This window comes from Bos taurus, chromosome 5, assembly GCF_002263795.3.
Source record: "Bos taurus isolate L1 Dominette 01449 registration number 42190680 breed Hereford chromosome 5, ARS-UCD2.0, whole genome shotgun sequence".
In the NCBI taxonomy this organism is placed as follows: domain Eukaryota; kingdom Metazoa; phylum Chordata; class Mammalia; order Artiodactyla; family Bovidae; genus Bos; species Bos taurus.
Genome location: NC_037332.1, coordinates 64,418,607 through 64,435,973, shown reverse-complemented (window position 1 = coordinate 64,435,973; position 17,367 = coordinate 64,418,607). Strand labels below are relative to the sequence as shown.

At 40.4% G+C, this 17,367-nt stretch overlaps 1 protein-coding gene across 4 annotated transcripts in view; it reads right to left on the bottom strand.

Annotated features, from left to right (window-relative positions):
* Positions 1 to 17,367, bottom strand: part of NR1H4 (nuclear receptor subfamily 1 group H member 4) — an 81,291-nt gene that overhangs the window by 41,778 nt on the left and 22,146 nt on the right. For 2 of the 4 annotated variants that reach the window (XM_005206661.5, NM_001034708.2), the window contains 2 exon segments: positions 11,315 to 11,445; positions 4,996 to 5,361 (listed from right to left, as the gene is read on the bottom strand). In XM_005206661.5, coding sequence (XP_005206718.1) covers positions 4,996 to 5,361; positions 11,315 to 11,423 — 475 coding nt within the window. In that variant the 5' untranslated portion in view covers positions 11,424 to 11,445. 4 annotated transcript variants of the gene reach the window in all.

The following is a 17,367-nucleotide window of genomic DNA, read 5'->3' as shown; positions in this document are numbered from 1 at the left end:
CTGGAGTGGATTGCCATTTCCTTCTCCAGGGAATCTTCCCCACCCAGGGATTGAACCCTGGTCCCCCGCACCGCAGGCAGACTCTCTGAGCCACCAGGGAAGCCCTATAAATAAGTCAGGGTATCTCAACTCTGAACCATAAGCAAAAGATCTATTGGAAACACTATATTTGCCCAATATACCACAATTGTTTTAATAATTCTGGAATCTTCTCTTAAACTTCAGAACTAAGTCTAATGTGGTTTCACTACCTTATATAAAAATATGTTCAAATGGATAAAAGGCCTCTCATTTACTCATAAAATGCCTTTTAAAAGTTCTACTATTTTCTCACTGATAGGCTAGACTTCCCTGGCATGGAGGTGGGCTGTGAGTGACATTGACCTATTTGTGAATGCAGCCATTTGAAATATCCAGTCAGATGCAGATCAGTTTTGTTAGCTGAGGCTTGAGGTTTGAATCAAAATTCATCCAGACCTTAGCATATTTCCATATGCTCCACTGATAACTGAAGGGGAGGGACAGGTCTCGATTTAATCTAGCGTCAACAAATGACAGTCACTGTCACTCGGCCTTATGCTTGTGTCCTGCAATTATTACATAAAAAAAAATCAGAATTTATCTTATTGATGCTGTTAAGTGCTTATATCAAATAAAACCTTAAGAAAAAATTCAAATATTTCTAACAGAAACAGATAGAGAGACCAGTGAAATCAGGAAGTTTAACAAAGTTTAAAATCTTTCCTTTGTTTTTAAGCTTTAAAAAATTTTCTCGTGGGTATGTATGAGTGTGTATGTGTGTGTTTAAAGTATTACATGCATGACTGATCTGAGTGACGTCCTAAGACAAGAGAGCTACTTTGCACATAAAAATCTAACTTAATCTTCACAAACTCTGTGAAATAGATATTATCCCCAGTTTGCAGACTGGAGGTTCAAAGTTACATATTCTGTCAGCTAAGGACTGGCTAACTGGATCTGTGCACCCTCTACTGTAAGGCCAGGATAGTTGAACACAGTCTTTCCCAGATTCCCTTGCTGCTAAATGTGGATGTGACTTAACCTCTGCCAAACAGATCCTCTTGTAAGATATCTGAAAAGTGGAAGTTCAAGAGCTGTGCTTCTGCTGTTTGTGCTGGCAAGCAGGATCACAAAGTTCTGCTATAACAGCATCTTGGTTTCCAGTTACTAGCTTCCAGGGCACTAAGAGAGTTGTCACAAGGCCTGCATCTTTTGTATGTACAGATTTAGCAGGCACGCCATGGCTCTGGAGCCAGTAATTGCAGAAAGGCAGATCCTTGATCCCTAAAGGGCAGATATGGTGCTGTGTTCCTGAAGTCAATAGTTCTTTAGCTTCCTGACTCCCTGTCTTCTTGGACAACTGCCCTGGCATTCCAGTTCTGCCTGTGACTTAGACTATCCTCCTGGAACACAGCACAGATGCTGCTCCTCTGCCCTTCCAACTTATCCTGTATGGATTCTTCTCTGCTTGAAATTCCATTTCTGCTTTACTTTGTTGAACACTGACTAATTAATATGGTAAGTAACTTGCTTAGTCAGCCAAGAAGTACAGATTCAGTGCATGCCTGTCAAATCCCAGAGCTCACACTCCCTTTGATGGAACATTATGGAGTGAGATTCCTTTTGCGTGTGGTAAATGCAGATACCCAAGTGGGGTGGAGTGGGGACACCAAGTTGGCCAAGCTGTAAGGCTCGCAGGTGTTGGTTCTTTGGCTTGTACTCTACCCTATTCTGTGCACCTCCTCCCCATTCACTAAGCTAGAACAGTTTTCATTTGTTTCCTCAAGTGTGTTAGTTGCTCAGTTGTGTCTGACTCTTTGTGTCTAGTCTTTGCAACCCCATGGACTATATAACCCACCAGACTCCTCTGTCTATGGAATCCTCTAGGCAGGAATACTGGAGGGGGTAGCCATTCCCTTCTTCAGGGGATCTTCCTGACTCAGAAATCGAACTCTGGTCTCCTGAATTGCAGACAGATTTTTCATCAAGAAAGCATGAAGGAGCCAATTATTAACTTTTCAGTCACTAAAGTCTAAGTCCCAAGATCCCAGACACTAATAAAATTTCCTCAAATTGGAAGAGGCAGATAATCAAAGAGTAATGACACACTGAATATCTGAGAAGGTCCTGAACTCTGTCCCTCCCACCCCCTAATTCTCAGATTGAGTCCTGGGGATTAGGTTTACTGAAAGCTTATAGGAACTCCACATCATTGGGGAATTCTAGAATAGAGGGATTCTTGTGCTTTTTCCAGGGGAAAGTACGGGGAGGCCCCGGGGGTTCCCTGCACCCAGTGAGGCACAGAAGCAAATGATATGGCCACGTGGTTTCCCTGGAGAACCAGGCATTCCAGGTGACACTGTGGGGCTGGACAGGAAGGAGGCGTGTAGTCAGGACACCAGGACAGTGCCTCAGAAACCTTTCCCACTAATGACTGAAGGCCAGAAAGCTGGACTGAGTCCCACCCCTGCACCCAATCCCTCCATGTGCATGCATGCGTGCTAAGTAGCTTCAGTTGTGTCCGACTCTGTGTGACCCTATGGACTGTAGCCTGCCGGGCTCTTCTGTCCATGTGATTCTCCAGGAAAGAGTACTGGAATGGGTTGCCCGACCCAGGGATTGAACCCATGTCTCTTGCACCTCCTGTGTTGGCAGGCAGGTTCTTTACCTGGAACCACCTGGAAGCCCAATCCCTCCACAATGCTATGTAATTCTGGAATTCAGAGGAAATCTCAGAAAAATTCAGTAGAACCATCCTGAGTTAATGAAACGAGGTTTCCACCAGGGCTTGAATTTGGATTAAACCCAGTTACATAAAAGAAGAAATATTTTTCTTGCATGCATATCCTGAGTGCTGGGCTCTCTCACTGCACAACTCCCAGTTAATTCTGATGCTGGACTCAACTGTTTTAAAATTAAGGTCAAGAAGAGTTACTGCTCTAGAACAGGGGTCAGCAAATTACAGCTAGGCCCATGAGCCACATTCGGACCACTACCTATTTTGTATTCTCCTGCCTATTTTTGTAGGCTAAGTAAAGCCACTCTTTTGTGGCTGAGTTTGCCGAGTTGTGTAATTGCAACAAAGACCGCTACAGTGCAAAGCCTACAGTATTTGCTATCCATCTCTTTACAGAAAAAAAATTGCCAACCCCTGATATAGAACATGGGCCCTGCCTGGCTCTGTCTCATTTCCTGTCTTGCAGTCTTGTCCTTTTGCTGTCATCATGGGGGCAAAGTCTCATATCAAAATCAGTGGGAAAGCTCTGCCTTTCTCTGCTCTTACAAACGCATCCAGGTTCAGATCCAGTTTTTCCTCCCTGAACTGCCCTGAGAATCAGTCCTCCTTAGAGCAGACTTCTGTGCCCTTGTTTCCTGACCCTGCACTTGCCTACCAGTCTCCCAGCTCTAACTTTTCTTCTGTATCCTTTGTGGGCGTCTCATCCCGTCTGCTTTTGGAGCCGCTGTTTCTTATGGTTGTCCACAGCACTCTGGTCTTCCTCTACTCACTCCACCACAGCTGAGAATTCTTCTGACGAGAACCAGATTTCACGCCAGCCTTCACCTGCAAGGGGGCGATCTGGCCCAGGTTACTGACCTCAGGGTTTTTTTCCCTTGGCTTGGATAATACCAATATCTCAAGTGCCTAAATGGAGCACTTGATTCTCTTCCTTTGGCCACCAAGTTAGTCAATGTTGGCTTGAACAAATAGCTCAAAGAGCAGTAATAAAGCTCTGGAGTCAGCTTTAGCAGCAGGAGATTTGAGGCTATGTTCCTTCTTATCTAGGAAGTGATGAGCACAGATTTTCATTATGTCATTCCAAAAAACCACTTACTCCACATTTACTACATACCAGACACTGTTAGATGCTATGAGGTGCGGCAAAGCTGACGAAGACATAATCTATGTCTTCAAAGAATTTACATGTTCTTTTTCTCCATATGGACTTGACTCTCCACAAAAAGGATAAAAGTATTTTGAAGGCCATAAAAGAATCTTTAAAATTTTCTTTATAGATCTGTCTTGATTTTTAAATTTGGGGTATAAATACTGCTTTTGGGGAAAAAAATCTCATGAAGTCACACCAAGTTTTAGACAACCTGATCATCTGAACTTTCAAAAGTTTGAAATGTCCTCAACCATTCTTCTGTAGCTGGGTCCTCTGTTTATTTTTGGGGCAATCACTGGCATCTGGAAACACTAAATTGGCATACCATTCAACAGATTCTCCTCAAGGGATAGTTCTTAATCAGCTTTCAATGATCTAGAAGCTAACATGGGAGCATCCCATAAGTACTTGTTGAATAAACAAATTAAAAAATAAATAGGTGAACCTACTAGCCCACTACGTTCTTCCTCTGAAACTTTACAAACTTATCATTTGTGCCCTCATTAGGAGAATGATCATGTAGGGATTCATACTGAGTCATTTTCATATTTCATATGTTGTATTTTATCCATCCTATATGGATTGTAATTTTATTGATTCCCCTACAGCACTTCTATGTCCCTGCTAAGTGAAATATTTGTTGACTATCAGCTATTCTTTTTTGTTCCCTTCTGTTTGCCTTCCTCTCTTTCTCAATTAACTAGAGTACATGAAAATGTATTTTTTAATATTTACTGAATAAAGTCTTATTCTCCTTGACCTTAATTTTAAGACAGAGGAGTTCAGCATGTCTCTTTCTTAAAAAGACAATAAAAACAAACAAAACCCATAATCATAAATCCCTTCTAACTATATGTGAGGTTGTGAATAGGGAAAATATTAGTTATATCCAAGCTAAATACTCTAATAAGATCTTCCTAGAAACCTATGACATCCCAATGAAGGTGAGGAGATAAGAAGAGGGAGAAGCAGAAGAAGAGAAATGGGAAGTTATTTGGGAAAAGGAAAGAATCCAGTCTTAAGGATTTCAACAACAAATATAGAAAAACCTTAATAAGGAGAAAACTGCCAACCAAAAGACGTTTACCTTTGCATCCCTCACAGGTCAGGGCGTTATAGTGATATCCAGATGCTCGGTCTCCACAGACAACACATAGCTCATCCCCTTTGATTCTCCCTGCTGATGCTCCCAGTCGGGCCTTCTTGGTTATAGGAATCTCCACTACCTCAGTCTCTCCCTGATAGAGAGTCTCAGCAGGCATTCGCCTGAGTTCATATATTCCAGGAGAGTACCACTCTTCAGGCTGCTGGGGATAGAAACCCACATTGGAATAATAGGAAGAAGAGGAAATCTGTGGTTGAACTTGGGGAAACTGAACGTTGTTGTATTGTGAGTACGGTTCCACTTCCAGATTCTGTCCCAGAGGACCTGCCACTTGCTCTGTTAGTACACCTGAAAAAAAGTGACAACAAAACTGGGATTGATATCATCATTCTATAAATAAGAGGCAGTTTAGCATATGGTTAGGAGTACAGGCTCTAAGAAAGACTGAAATATTTAAATGTTTACATTAAAATTTTAACATAAAAATTAACTTTTTACAGTAAAAAAAACTGTTAAAAGATTAAATGACAAAATTAAAAGCTCAGAAAGATATTTGCAACATAGAGGACAGACAAAACACTCATATCACTAATATGTAAAGAGCATAAGAATAAGAAAATATTCAACATGGAAAAAAGGAAAACATACAAGGATGCTTAAAAGAAAAACAAAAAGGAAAGTTGGAAAACATTCAACAGTTCATAGTAAAAAAGGTAACAGGTAAACATACAAATGCTGTCTTTTGTCATTTCTGTCTCATGAAATCCTATGAAGTGGGTAATAGTATTAGCCTCACTTACAACTGAGTATTCCAAGGTTGAGAGTAGTTAGGCAACTTTGCTCCTACACCCCTAAGTAGCTGAGATTTAAACTTTGAGTCTGACTTCAAAGCCCATGTGCTGAATTGTTCCTCTCTGGGATGACTTCAAATGTGTGATGCTTTAAAGAATGATGGTAAAGATTTTCTCTTCCTTCTTTTACACTTGAGTTTACTAGTCCCTTCAGTGCCTCCAGTTGCAGGTAACCTATAACTAGGCCTGCAAGACTCTGCTTGATCCTACTGTTTCCTTCTTTCCCAGCCATTTCCCATGTTCTGACTTCCGTATTCCTTGAATGTGCCTTGCTACTTCCAGATTCAAAACCTCTCCCACATGCTGCTTCTGGAGCCTGGAACCTTCCTCCACACAGCTACCCGCCTCCAAGAACATCATCTCACTCCATTTATCTTTAAATTCTCCATTTATCTTTAAATTTCCCATTAAGTATAGCTTCTCTTGGGAAGTATTCCTTGACCCTGGGTTCTGGGAGCCTTGATTCTGAACCTAGTTATATGGTACTTACCTATACTGCCTCGGAGAAGGCAATGGCACCCCACTCCAGTACTTTTGCCTAGAAAATCCCATGGACGGAGGAGCCTGGTAGGCTGCAGTCCATGGGGTCGCTAGAGTCAGACACAACTGAGCAAATTCCCTTTCACTTTTCACTTTCATGCATTGGAGAAGGAAATGGCAACCCACTCCAGTGTTCTTGCCTGGAGAATCCCAGGGACAGGAAGCCAGGTGGGCTGCCATCTATGGGGTCGCACAGAGTCGGACATGAATGAAGCGACTTAGCAGCAGCAACACTGCCTAGGCCTCCCTTATCTGTAAAGAGAAGACTCCATGCTTCATGATATTATAGTTCTTCTTTATATCAAAAACCTCTATAAGTTTATGATCAACAGTTTATGGGCATTACAAATAACAGCCTTTCTACAATGACAAAGTGGAAAATATGTATGTTAAATATTAGTTGAAAAAAAAAAGCTTTCTGCATTGATCTAGGAAATGATTAATGGAACACAAAGTATACAGTATCTGTGTGAAATCAATTTTGTTTCTTTCATGCCCAACTTATCTATATAAAATCAGCACTGAGTCAGTATATCTGACAGTCAAACAGTTTTGGCAATGGTGCTTTGTCTCATGACCACAAAATGGAAGAATATAAAAATATGGAATTATTACAGAAAAAAGATAAAACATAAGCAAAATTTGGATCTATTTAGTAGCTAAATATTAAAATTCCTGGAGTGAATGCTACTGAAAATATTTAAAAGCATTAAAATCATTAGTTTCACCTAGATTTATCCTCCAACCCATCTTGCTGCTGCTGCTAAGTTGCTTCAGTCATGTCCGACTCTGTGCGACCCTGGAGATGACAGCCCACCAGGCTCCCCGGTCCCTAGGATTCTCCAGGCAAGAACACTGGAGTGGGTTGCCATTTCCTTCTCCAGTGCATGAAAGTGAAAAGTGAAACTGAAGTTGCTCAGTCGTGTCCGACTCTTAGCTACCCCATGGACTGCAGCCTCCCAGGCTCCTCTGTCCATGGGATTTTCCAGGCAAGAGTACTGGAGTGGGGTGCCATTGCCTTCTCCAATCCATCTTACCCCTACTCAACTCCCCATTCCCACCCCAGCCCCAGATTCTCTCCATCTACAGGTCCAGTAAGGTTAAGCAACTTGCCTGAAGTCACATAACCAATTAAAGACAGAATGTTGATTCTCTAGAATATAAAGAAATGTATAGTCATTTTCTCTTCAAACTTCCAAGATCTCTGAGAATTCTTTCAATAAATTTTTTACAAGTCAAGAGACACCATGGAGTTCCAACCCAAGTCAAATCATGTTATCAGTATCATATCAATCTCTAGAATTATTTCAAATTAAATGGAAATCTTTCACAACGACATCAATTCTATGATATGAAATTAATAAACAGGGTGAGATTATGATATCAGTACACACAGTATTATTAAATAATGCCTTTATTCCCAAGGCACATCCACTTCTAGTATTTCATAGTGTTCCCACCAAATCCCTCAGAGTAGAGACAATAAATATGCAAGCCACTTACAATTTAAAAAAATCCAGCATGAACACCATGCTCCAAAATAATGGAACAAGAAGAGCTTCTATGAACTGACTAAAAGATCTTAAACAACTGCCTAACATTTTTCTGTTTTCTTTTGTAAAATGAGGCTACTAACAACCAGCCTTCCTATCTCATAAGGTAGTTTTGAGTATAAGATACAGTTTCTGAGAAAAAGTTTTGATAAGTTAAACACCATAAAAAGGCATGTTTGCTTCCTAAAGAACCCAGCAAAATCTTGATTCTAATGACAGTTAATTTTTAGTTAATTAGTAAATATTAATACACACTAATCTGTTTTGATATATTATCTATCTTTTAAATAAGGTATATATATATATCTTACAATTTGCTAAACACAGAACTAGGTTCTGAGAATAAAACAGTGAACAAGACAGAAAAGAGATAGAAGAGGCCCCAGACTTTCTCTTGTTTGTGTGCTTGGGGTGGGGAGGGGTGAAGGTATGTCAAGGGCTGGGATAAAACCAAGTAAATGAATACAGAATTTTCTGACAGAGCATAAGATGTGGAGAGGGCAAAGGTAGGTCAACTTTAGAGTGTACTTTCTGAAAAGGTAAATTTATTTCTGCTTTAATACAATTTATGAATGATTTCTTAAGAATCAGTTTATCAAGAAATAGGAGAATTTGGATTTCTTTATAATAGGAAATTTTCTGTGGGAGTTCAGGGAAGAGTTCTTAAATGGGAACACTTGAATGGACTCCAGGATAGTCCGAGACCCCCTGTAAAAGAAGAAAAATTTTCTGGGTAGAGAGTCATTTAGTAGCATTTAATAGTTTCTCTAAAGGAGTAGACCAAAGGGAAATTTCTGAGACGGAAGCCCTCTATAGCTTTCAATGTGTTAGCTGCTGATCATGTGGAACAGTGAACATTTGAAACATGGCTAGTGAAAATGAGGAAATGAATTTTTCATTTTCTGTAACTTTAAACAATTAAAATTTAAAATAGCCATGCGTAGCTAATGATAGCCATATCCAACAGCACAGATCTAAGGAGTTTGTGACCAGAACCACTGGGTACCCAGATGGGAGAATCAGGTTCATGTGAGAAGGATGGCGCTTTTTCTTGAACCTGTAGTTAATTGCTGATGAGCCCAATAAAGGGTTCAGATTATATCCAGTTTTTCTCCCTGGCACAAGGCTAACTCTGGTAAATGTTTCATGAATGTTTGTTGAAACGTTTCATGAGTGGAAAAACTGCCTTCTTGTCCTTTCTTTATTTCCTAACCCCTGGTTCCTCAAGTGGATGATACGACTTGGTTTGTGAAATTGTTTGCCATTCCTGGTGCCAGGCCTTTGTGATGTTGGTGCCTCTTCCCACCAAGTTTGTCAACCCATCGCCTGCTCTGTGAGGCCTGATCCAGTTTCCCTAGGTAGAATTAATCTCTCCTCCCCTCTGCACACACTGACTGCACACTCAGAAGCATGTACCATTGCTTCTGTGGGTTTACAGGCTCATGTTTCATGCTATATCATTTAAGGTGGTAGGACATATGCATTACAAGCATCCTGACATGCAGACAAATCTGGATTCAGTTTACCTGCAACATGCTACAAGTATGAACTTGGGAAACACACTGAATTTCTTTAAGCTTCTGTTCCTTTCTTATAAAGCTGGTGTAATATAATACACTACTATGTATAAAATAGATTAACTAGTGAGAACCTATGTATAGCACAGGGAACTCTACTCAATGCTCTGTGGTGAGCTAAATGGGAAGGAAATCCAAAAAAGAAGAGAGAAGTATGTATACGTATAGCTGATTCACTTTGCTATACAGCAGAAACAAATACAGCACTGTAAAACAACTATATGCCAATAAAAATTGATTTTGAAAAGGATAGGACAACATAGTAATTGAAACAAAATATAGTACCTAGGTGAAAGGTTAAAGATAACCTAAGAAAAAGAATGTAAACTGCCCTGACTAAGCATAAACATTCAATACATTTTTGCTATTGTGTGGTTAGTCTGTGGACCTTAGGGGAATACATTAGATTCAGTTCAGTTCAGTTGCTCAGTCCTGTCCGACTCTTTGTGACCCCATGAATTGCAGCACGCCAGGCCTCCTTGTCCATCACCAACTCCCAGAGTTCACCCAAACTCATGTGCATCGAGTCGGTGATGCCATCCAGCCATCTCATCCTCTGTCGTCCCCTTCTTCTCCTGCCCCCAATCCCTCCCAGCATCAGAGTTTTTTCCAATGAGTCAACTCTTCGCATGAGGTGGCCAAAGTATTGGAGTTTCAGCCTCAGCATCAGTCCTTCCAATGAACACCAAGGACTGGTCTCCTTTAGGATGGACTGGTTGGATCTCCTTGCAATTATTGTATATTATATTCCCTTTTTTCCTTCATTTGTGGCACCTTACACAGTGCCTGACACAGTTTAAATCTTTAATAAATATTTATTAAATTGAAATGATGGGGAATTTGCTTCTCCAGCTTTCTATCTACTTTCCATTTCTAAATGCAGTCTGTCATTTTTAAACAACACATTTAACCAAAATAACATGCTGCGAAGTCTACAATCAGAAATGTGTTCAAAATTACAATTATTGTAAAAATGATGAGTTTCTGTAGCTGGAAATTCAAAAGGTAAGCTTCTATTTTGAAAAAATATGAAAACAAACAATATTTTTTATACTATCTATATTTTAATTATAATCTGTATTTTAGTTCAGAGAAAACAAACATACTGGGCTTAATGCTGAACTCTTTACTCATCTGATTTCCCATTGACTATTGGGAAAAAACTGTTGTGAAACTATTTCAATAAATTTTTTGGATCTCTTTTTATTTTTCTCGCCACAACCCACAGTTTGAAATAAATCTTAAATCATGATCCCTATACATACTTATACATATGTATAAATAATCTGAAACAAAATTTCCATGAAATAACACTATCCTTATCCCTGACTGCACTCTGATATTTCTACTGTACTTATTCAATTCTAAATTTTTAATGCTGGTCACAAGTCACAAAATAGATGTCATGACCCACTAGGATATAAGACTTGCCATTTAAAAAACATTGCATTAAACAATGTACTTTAAATGTTTTTTCAAGTGTCTGAGGGCATTAATACTTTAGCTGCCTAGTGTTTAACTTGGAGGAACCGTGCTACTTTGAGACAATATCCAGTGAAGAATTGTAGGGAAAACACACTTAGATTTAATCTCTATGAGATACTCACCTACCTCGAACCCTACAAAAATCACCCCAGCCAGTTTTTCACCCCAGTCTTCTGGTTCTGACTGAGCCATCTTTGATGGAGATCTGTTGCTGAAATCTCAAGCAAAAGTCCCCCACGTTTCCTCAGTCCATTGGCAGAAGCTCCGCCACAAGCAGCTGTGAACACTCTCTTACCTTTAGCGGGCTTCATGCTCATCACTTCCATGGCAAATCCTGAGGATGTGTGGCTGTGACAAGGACTGATTTGAACTGGATTTTCTAACTCCTGAAACTGCATTACCATTCTTAGCTTACTCACAGCAACTGAAAATGAGACTAGGTGAGGAGTAACAGAGGCCAGAGGTTGTGCGGTTTACTGATTAACTTCATTACTGAGCAGAATATTTGTAAATGTTTATGAGAAAAGTCCTCCATGCCAAATTGCCTAGTAAGCTGGAAACCAGCCTCTTAGATAAACATTTTGGGGGAGCACGTTCCAATTTAGGAATTTTCAGAGGATAGATTTTGGTTCAGTGGCTCTAAAAGTGGAATTTGAGGGTCTAGAGCCATGGTCTATGTTTTGGCATTTGTTCCTCTCAAAAGGGTACAGAATGGTATAATTTTGTAATGTCAGGAAACATGAAAGCATAATACTGAATGGTGTGAGGCCAGTTAATCTGGGTTTGTACCCAGTGTTATGGATAGAACTGTGTCCCCTCCCCACAGTTAGCATGTGGAAGTTCTAACTCCCAGCTTCTCAGCATGCAACACTGTTTGGAGACAGGGTCTTTACAGAGGTAAGCAAGTTAAAATGAGGTCATTAGATTGGTTCCTAATCCTATATGACTGGTGTTTTTATGCAAATGGGAAATCTGTATTTCAGACACAGAAGCTCAAAGAAAAGGCAGTGTAAAAGACACAGGGAAACATCATGTACAAGCTAAGAAGAGAGGCCAGAAACAGATCCGTCCATTTCAGCCTTCAGAAAGAGCCAATTCAGCCTTGATTTTGAAGGTCTAGCCTCCAAACTGGTACAAAAATACATCTGTCATTTAAGTCACCCAATATGTGGTATTTTATTATACCAGCCTTGGCAAACTAATACATGCAGGCTTCCTTGGCACTCACTAGCTCTATGGATCACAGACAAACTGCCTCAATTTCCTCGTCTGCAGAATGGGACTGATAATCACACAACCTCAGAGAGTTATTATGAGGATTAAATAAAATAATATTTATTAAATGCTTAGCACACTGGGTGGCTACCCATCGTCATTATATTGATATTTTAATTATTCAGCCTTGAACTCACATTGTAGGGTAGTTTACTTCCTGAGTAAGAATAATTTCTGTGGCATAACCTGTGGATACCAAGCTTGTGACTGCAGATTATTTTTTGGAAGGGAGGGCTTTAGAATAGGACTCAGTAGTTCTGGGGTTCAGCTCAGGGATAATGCAACCAGACATATCAACAGATGGTAAAAACATAGATAATAATTCCTGCCCTACTTCCCTCATGGACCTGTTGTGAAGATAAAATGATATAATAAATATGAAAGTAGTTTTAAAAGGAAAATATGATCTATATAAACATCATAATCCTTGCTAAGCCATTTCTACAACCTTTACAGGTTTACAAAGTGGCTCTGTATGCGTTGGGCTTCACTGATGGCTTAGATGGTAAAGAATCTGCCTGCAATGCAGGAGACCCGGGTTCAATCTCTGGGTTGGGAATATCCCTTGGAGGAGGGCATGGCAACCCACTCCAGTATTCTTGCCTGGAGAATCCCCATAGACAGAGGTGACTGGCAGGCTACAGTTCATGGGGTCGCAAAGAGTCCAACATGACTGAGTGACTAAGCACACACACACACACACACACACACACACAATCTCACCTGATTCTTACTTGCATACCTTGAGGAAGGTGTTATTTCTGATGTGCACTATCTTTTACCTTGTTTTGCAGACTTGGAAAGGCAATTCAGTGAAGTTATGTGATTTGTCTTAAGTTAGCCAGCTATTAAGGGATGAAGCTAAGGCTCTAACCCTTGTGGTAGAAAAGCTAAAGCACACCTGCCCTCATTGCCAGGAAAGAGCTATGGTTCCTGAGTGTATTTCAGTTTGGATTGGTCAAGCAAGAATCACCATTTGCAAAGCTGTTTTCAATTCTCAAAATACATTTTTCCCCTGAAGGTCTGTGCTGTTTGAAACACTAGTCACTGCCCATATATGGCTACTTAAATTTAAATTCAGTTCAGTTGCTCAGTCGTGTCTGACTCTTTGCGACCCCATGGACTGCAGCACGCCAGGCCTCCCTGTCCATCACCAACTCCCGGAGTTTAAATTAATTTAAATAAAATTAAATTAGAATTAATTCCTCAGTTACACTAGTCCCATTTTAAGTGATCAGTAGCCACAGGTAGTTAGTGGTTGCTGCATTAGACAAAGTAAACCTACAATATTTTTTATCATCACAGAAAGTTCTACTGGATAGCACTGTTGCAGATGGTACTTGGGAGCAAAGTGAATGATATGCCAGTTGTGCCAAATGGGGGCATAAGCTATGATGCCATAAAAAAGGGAAGTTCCAGAGCAAACTCTAGCAACGATTTTCTGAGAACTGTCCTTGAGAAGAGACTTGACCAACAGATTTGAGTGATACAGTCTCACCGGAAAGACCTTCTCCACTGAGAAGGTGAACAGGAACATTCTCTCAGCCTGAATCCTTACTCATCCAATTCCAGTTTCCTGGTCTGGACTAAATTTTGGTTGTCTACTCACTACCTATGGAATCTTAGCAGATTATTTAACATCCTTAGATCTCTGTTTTCTCATCATCAAAAGGGGAATAGTAATGGTATCTACCCTATAAAAATGTTATGAGAGTTAACATTAATGGCAAATAGAGTATTTACAATGTGCCAGGCATTCCTCTGAGACTTCTTTAAATGAGATAAGTAACTCGCACAAAGTTAAGTAATCTGCCTATGACCCCACACCAGTGATATGGGACTGGCATAGATGAGACTGAATGCAGAATCCACTAACCAATCTAAAATGCTCTTTGCATGATGCCTGACATGTAGAAAGGGCTCAAGAAACGGCAGTGGTTATGATCACATTTTTCTTTTTTAACCACTGTAAATGTATAAATTTGCAGCCTGATTTCATAGTCAACCTTTCTCAGTTTGGTTATCCTGAAGTCCCTGAGACCTGTTTCTTAGCCTGCAAGGTTGAGAGCCAGGCCCTGGGTTGTAGTGGATTCACCAACTAGCTGGTCAGCCGGTACCTCACCGCATACCTCTTCCAAATGATGCATGCCCTATCTAAAAGAAGCAGTAATTTATTTTGTAATAGGGAAGCTTCTACTGATATTTATTTTCCGTCTCCCATTTCTTAACCTTATAACAACAGTACCAGATCTGAGAATCCTGGGAGAGCAAGAACCAAAGCCACAGTGAATTAATAAAAATCCTAGAGACTGCTTCAATCTGTGGAAGAGATATAGGTAATAAAAGGTAGTAACAAAATATTTAAATAAGGCTAAAGCAAAGCTCCATTTTGTCTGAGACAATGGTGTCTTTCCATCTTCTGGAAACTTTCAGCTTTGATTCGCCCACCAGGTCAGAACTACATTGACTTGTGTTAAACTCAGTGAGATGGAAAAAGACTTGAAATTAAATGTCAGAAGTATTACACAACATTGCATCTCAAGACCTTTAATTGTATTTAAAAACCATCTGGCTGGTTCTGCAACATCTGAAAGTTTCTTTTAATTTAAGCAAAAGACATAGGCAAGAACCAGATTTCAATAAAAATAAAGCTATACAGAGAAAATGAACATCAATAGCTGAGAAAAGCATAATGTAATGAGAAGTAGCTAAAGGAAATGAAGTGTAAGTGGATAGGATTATTTAGGATCTGACCTCCTGTGACTTACTGGACCTCATTCATAATGGGGCTTTGGAAACACTGTCTGCTGCTGCTGCTAAGTTGCTTCAGTCGTGTCCGACTCTGTGTGACCCCATAGACGGCAGCCCACCAGGCTCCCCCATCCCTGGGATTCTCCAGGCAAGAACACTGGAGTGGGTTGCCATTTCCTTCTCCAATGAATGAAAGTAAAAAGTGAAATTGAAGTCGCTCAGTCATGTCTGACTCTTAGCAACCCCATGGACTGCAGCCTACCAGGCTCCTCTGTCCATGGGATTTTCCAGGCAAGAGTACTGGAGTGGGGTGCTAGGAAACACTGTCAGAAACAATAATAAAGGTAACACAAAAATGTAGATTCCATAGCTGTAATGCAAACGTGAGATAGAACATGTTTTTTTTCCTTAGAACACCCAGAAATTTAGCTTGATACTGTTGGTTTCTGTTGGCTCCTTGAAAATTCTTAGCACTCAACAATGTTAAGATCAACAGAATTTCCTCCATTTAATAAGTAGAGTGGTGCTTATCATTCCAACAGTTTAAATAATAACAACTACATTTCAAACCCTGGAGGAGCTATACTGCTTTATGATGCCTTCAGATTTACAGGACACTTTCCCACACCGTCATTCAATCCTCCAACAAGCAGTGAAGTGTTATTATTAACCCCAATTTACAGGGGAGAAAACTGAAGTTCAGAGTCTCAACTGCCTCTGAGACTTTATTTCTTCCAATTTCATCACTTATTTCCACTCACATTCACTGAACTTTTCCCAGTAACACCGAGCTAAAGGAACTGGATTCATCGTACTTGAAATAGTTGGTATGGGGACATAAGATTTGCAGTGATGTGGATGAACCTAGAGTCTGCCATACAGAGTGAAGTAAGTCAGAAAGAGAAAAACAAATGTTGTATGTTAGCACATAGACATGGAATTCTAGGGTAACTGTACTGATTAATCTATTTGCAGGGCAGGAATAGAGAGGCAGATATACAAAACGGACACATGGACACAGGTTGGGGAGGGACAGGGTGGGATGAACTGGGAGAGATACTACCATGTGCAAAATATTTTGGAATCTGGCGTATATATAACACTGAGAGCTCAGCTCAGTGCTCTGTGATGATCTAGAGGGGGTGGGGTGGGGAGTGGGTTAGAAGGAGGTCCAAGAGGGAGGGGATATATGTATGCATATAGCTAACTCACTTTGTTGTACTGCAGAAATTAACACAACATTGTAAAGCAATTACACTCCAATTAAAAAAGACTGTACCTTTTCTTGCTTATTCTATGCTATTATAAGAATGGTTTTCTGAGTCTTTCAAATTCTGTTATTTTTTTTTTTCTTTAGTTCTTATACCACAATTTGCTAAAAGAAGACAGATTTTAATTGACATGTCACATTCTACCCTATTCATTATGTCACACCATGGGAAGATGTGGACTTTGTCATTATTACCTTTTATTATGTACTAATTGCATAAGACTCTGCCTTCATTCATCAGAGAAGTCTTTCTTAACCCACTCAAATTAATCTTTGACCAAGTTTCCTGGCTTTCAGGATCTCCCAAAGGAAAGGAAACTTGTCTTTTTTAGGTCACCATGTCCTTCCATCCTGAGTCCTATGTATGGATTGAGTGACCAATGAGCTAGATCTCCATGTGGATTTGTGAGGCAGGCCTGGCCACAGAATGAGTTGAAGGATCTTACAAGGTGATTCCAGACCCATCTCTGTAATTCTGTTTCTTTCCTTCTTTTCTACAAGGTCCAACCTAAGAAAAGAGAACTATAGAACAAATGTACACCACTTCCCCACCCCATCTTAGCTTTCCTTTGAGTATTCCGATTGATTGGTAGCGGGGGATCCCATTAGCACTGTGCGGCAGCCCCTCTGGTGATGGTGCACATCCTTGGCCCACCTCTCATTTCAGCTGTAGCTGTAGCAGGGGATCATGAACAAGCTTGGACTCACTTCACACTTGCACCCTGTCATTTCAAGAGCAGGCTGCACATCTCTGCTTTTTGCCCAGAGCTTCTCCAAGGCCACAGGAGACCACATGGCTTGTTTCCACTGGGAGTAGCAAAAGCACGGCCCAGAAGTTCAGGGACATCAATGCCCCCAGAGTGACCCTCAACCAGGGGGAGCCAGAGGTCAGTTAATAACTTCTCCAGTGCCTGGTGCCTCGATGGACAATTCTCTCTGCTTCTCCCAGTGCAATCAAGCTCCCCTTGCCCACAGCAGTGATCTCTATAATTCACCTCATCTTGGTTTTTCCTCCTTCCCTGTCTTATCACCCCAGTCCTTGGCTCCTGCTC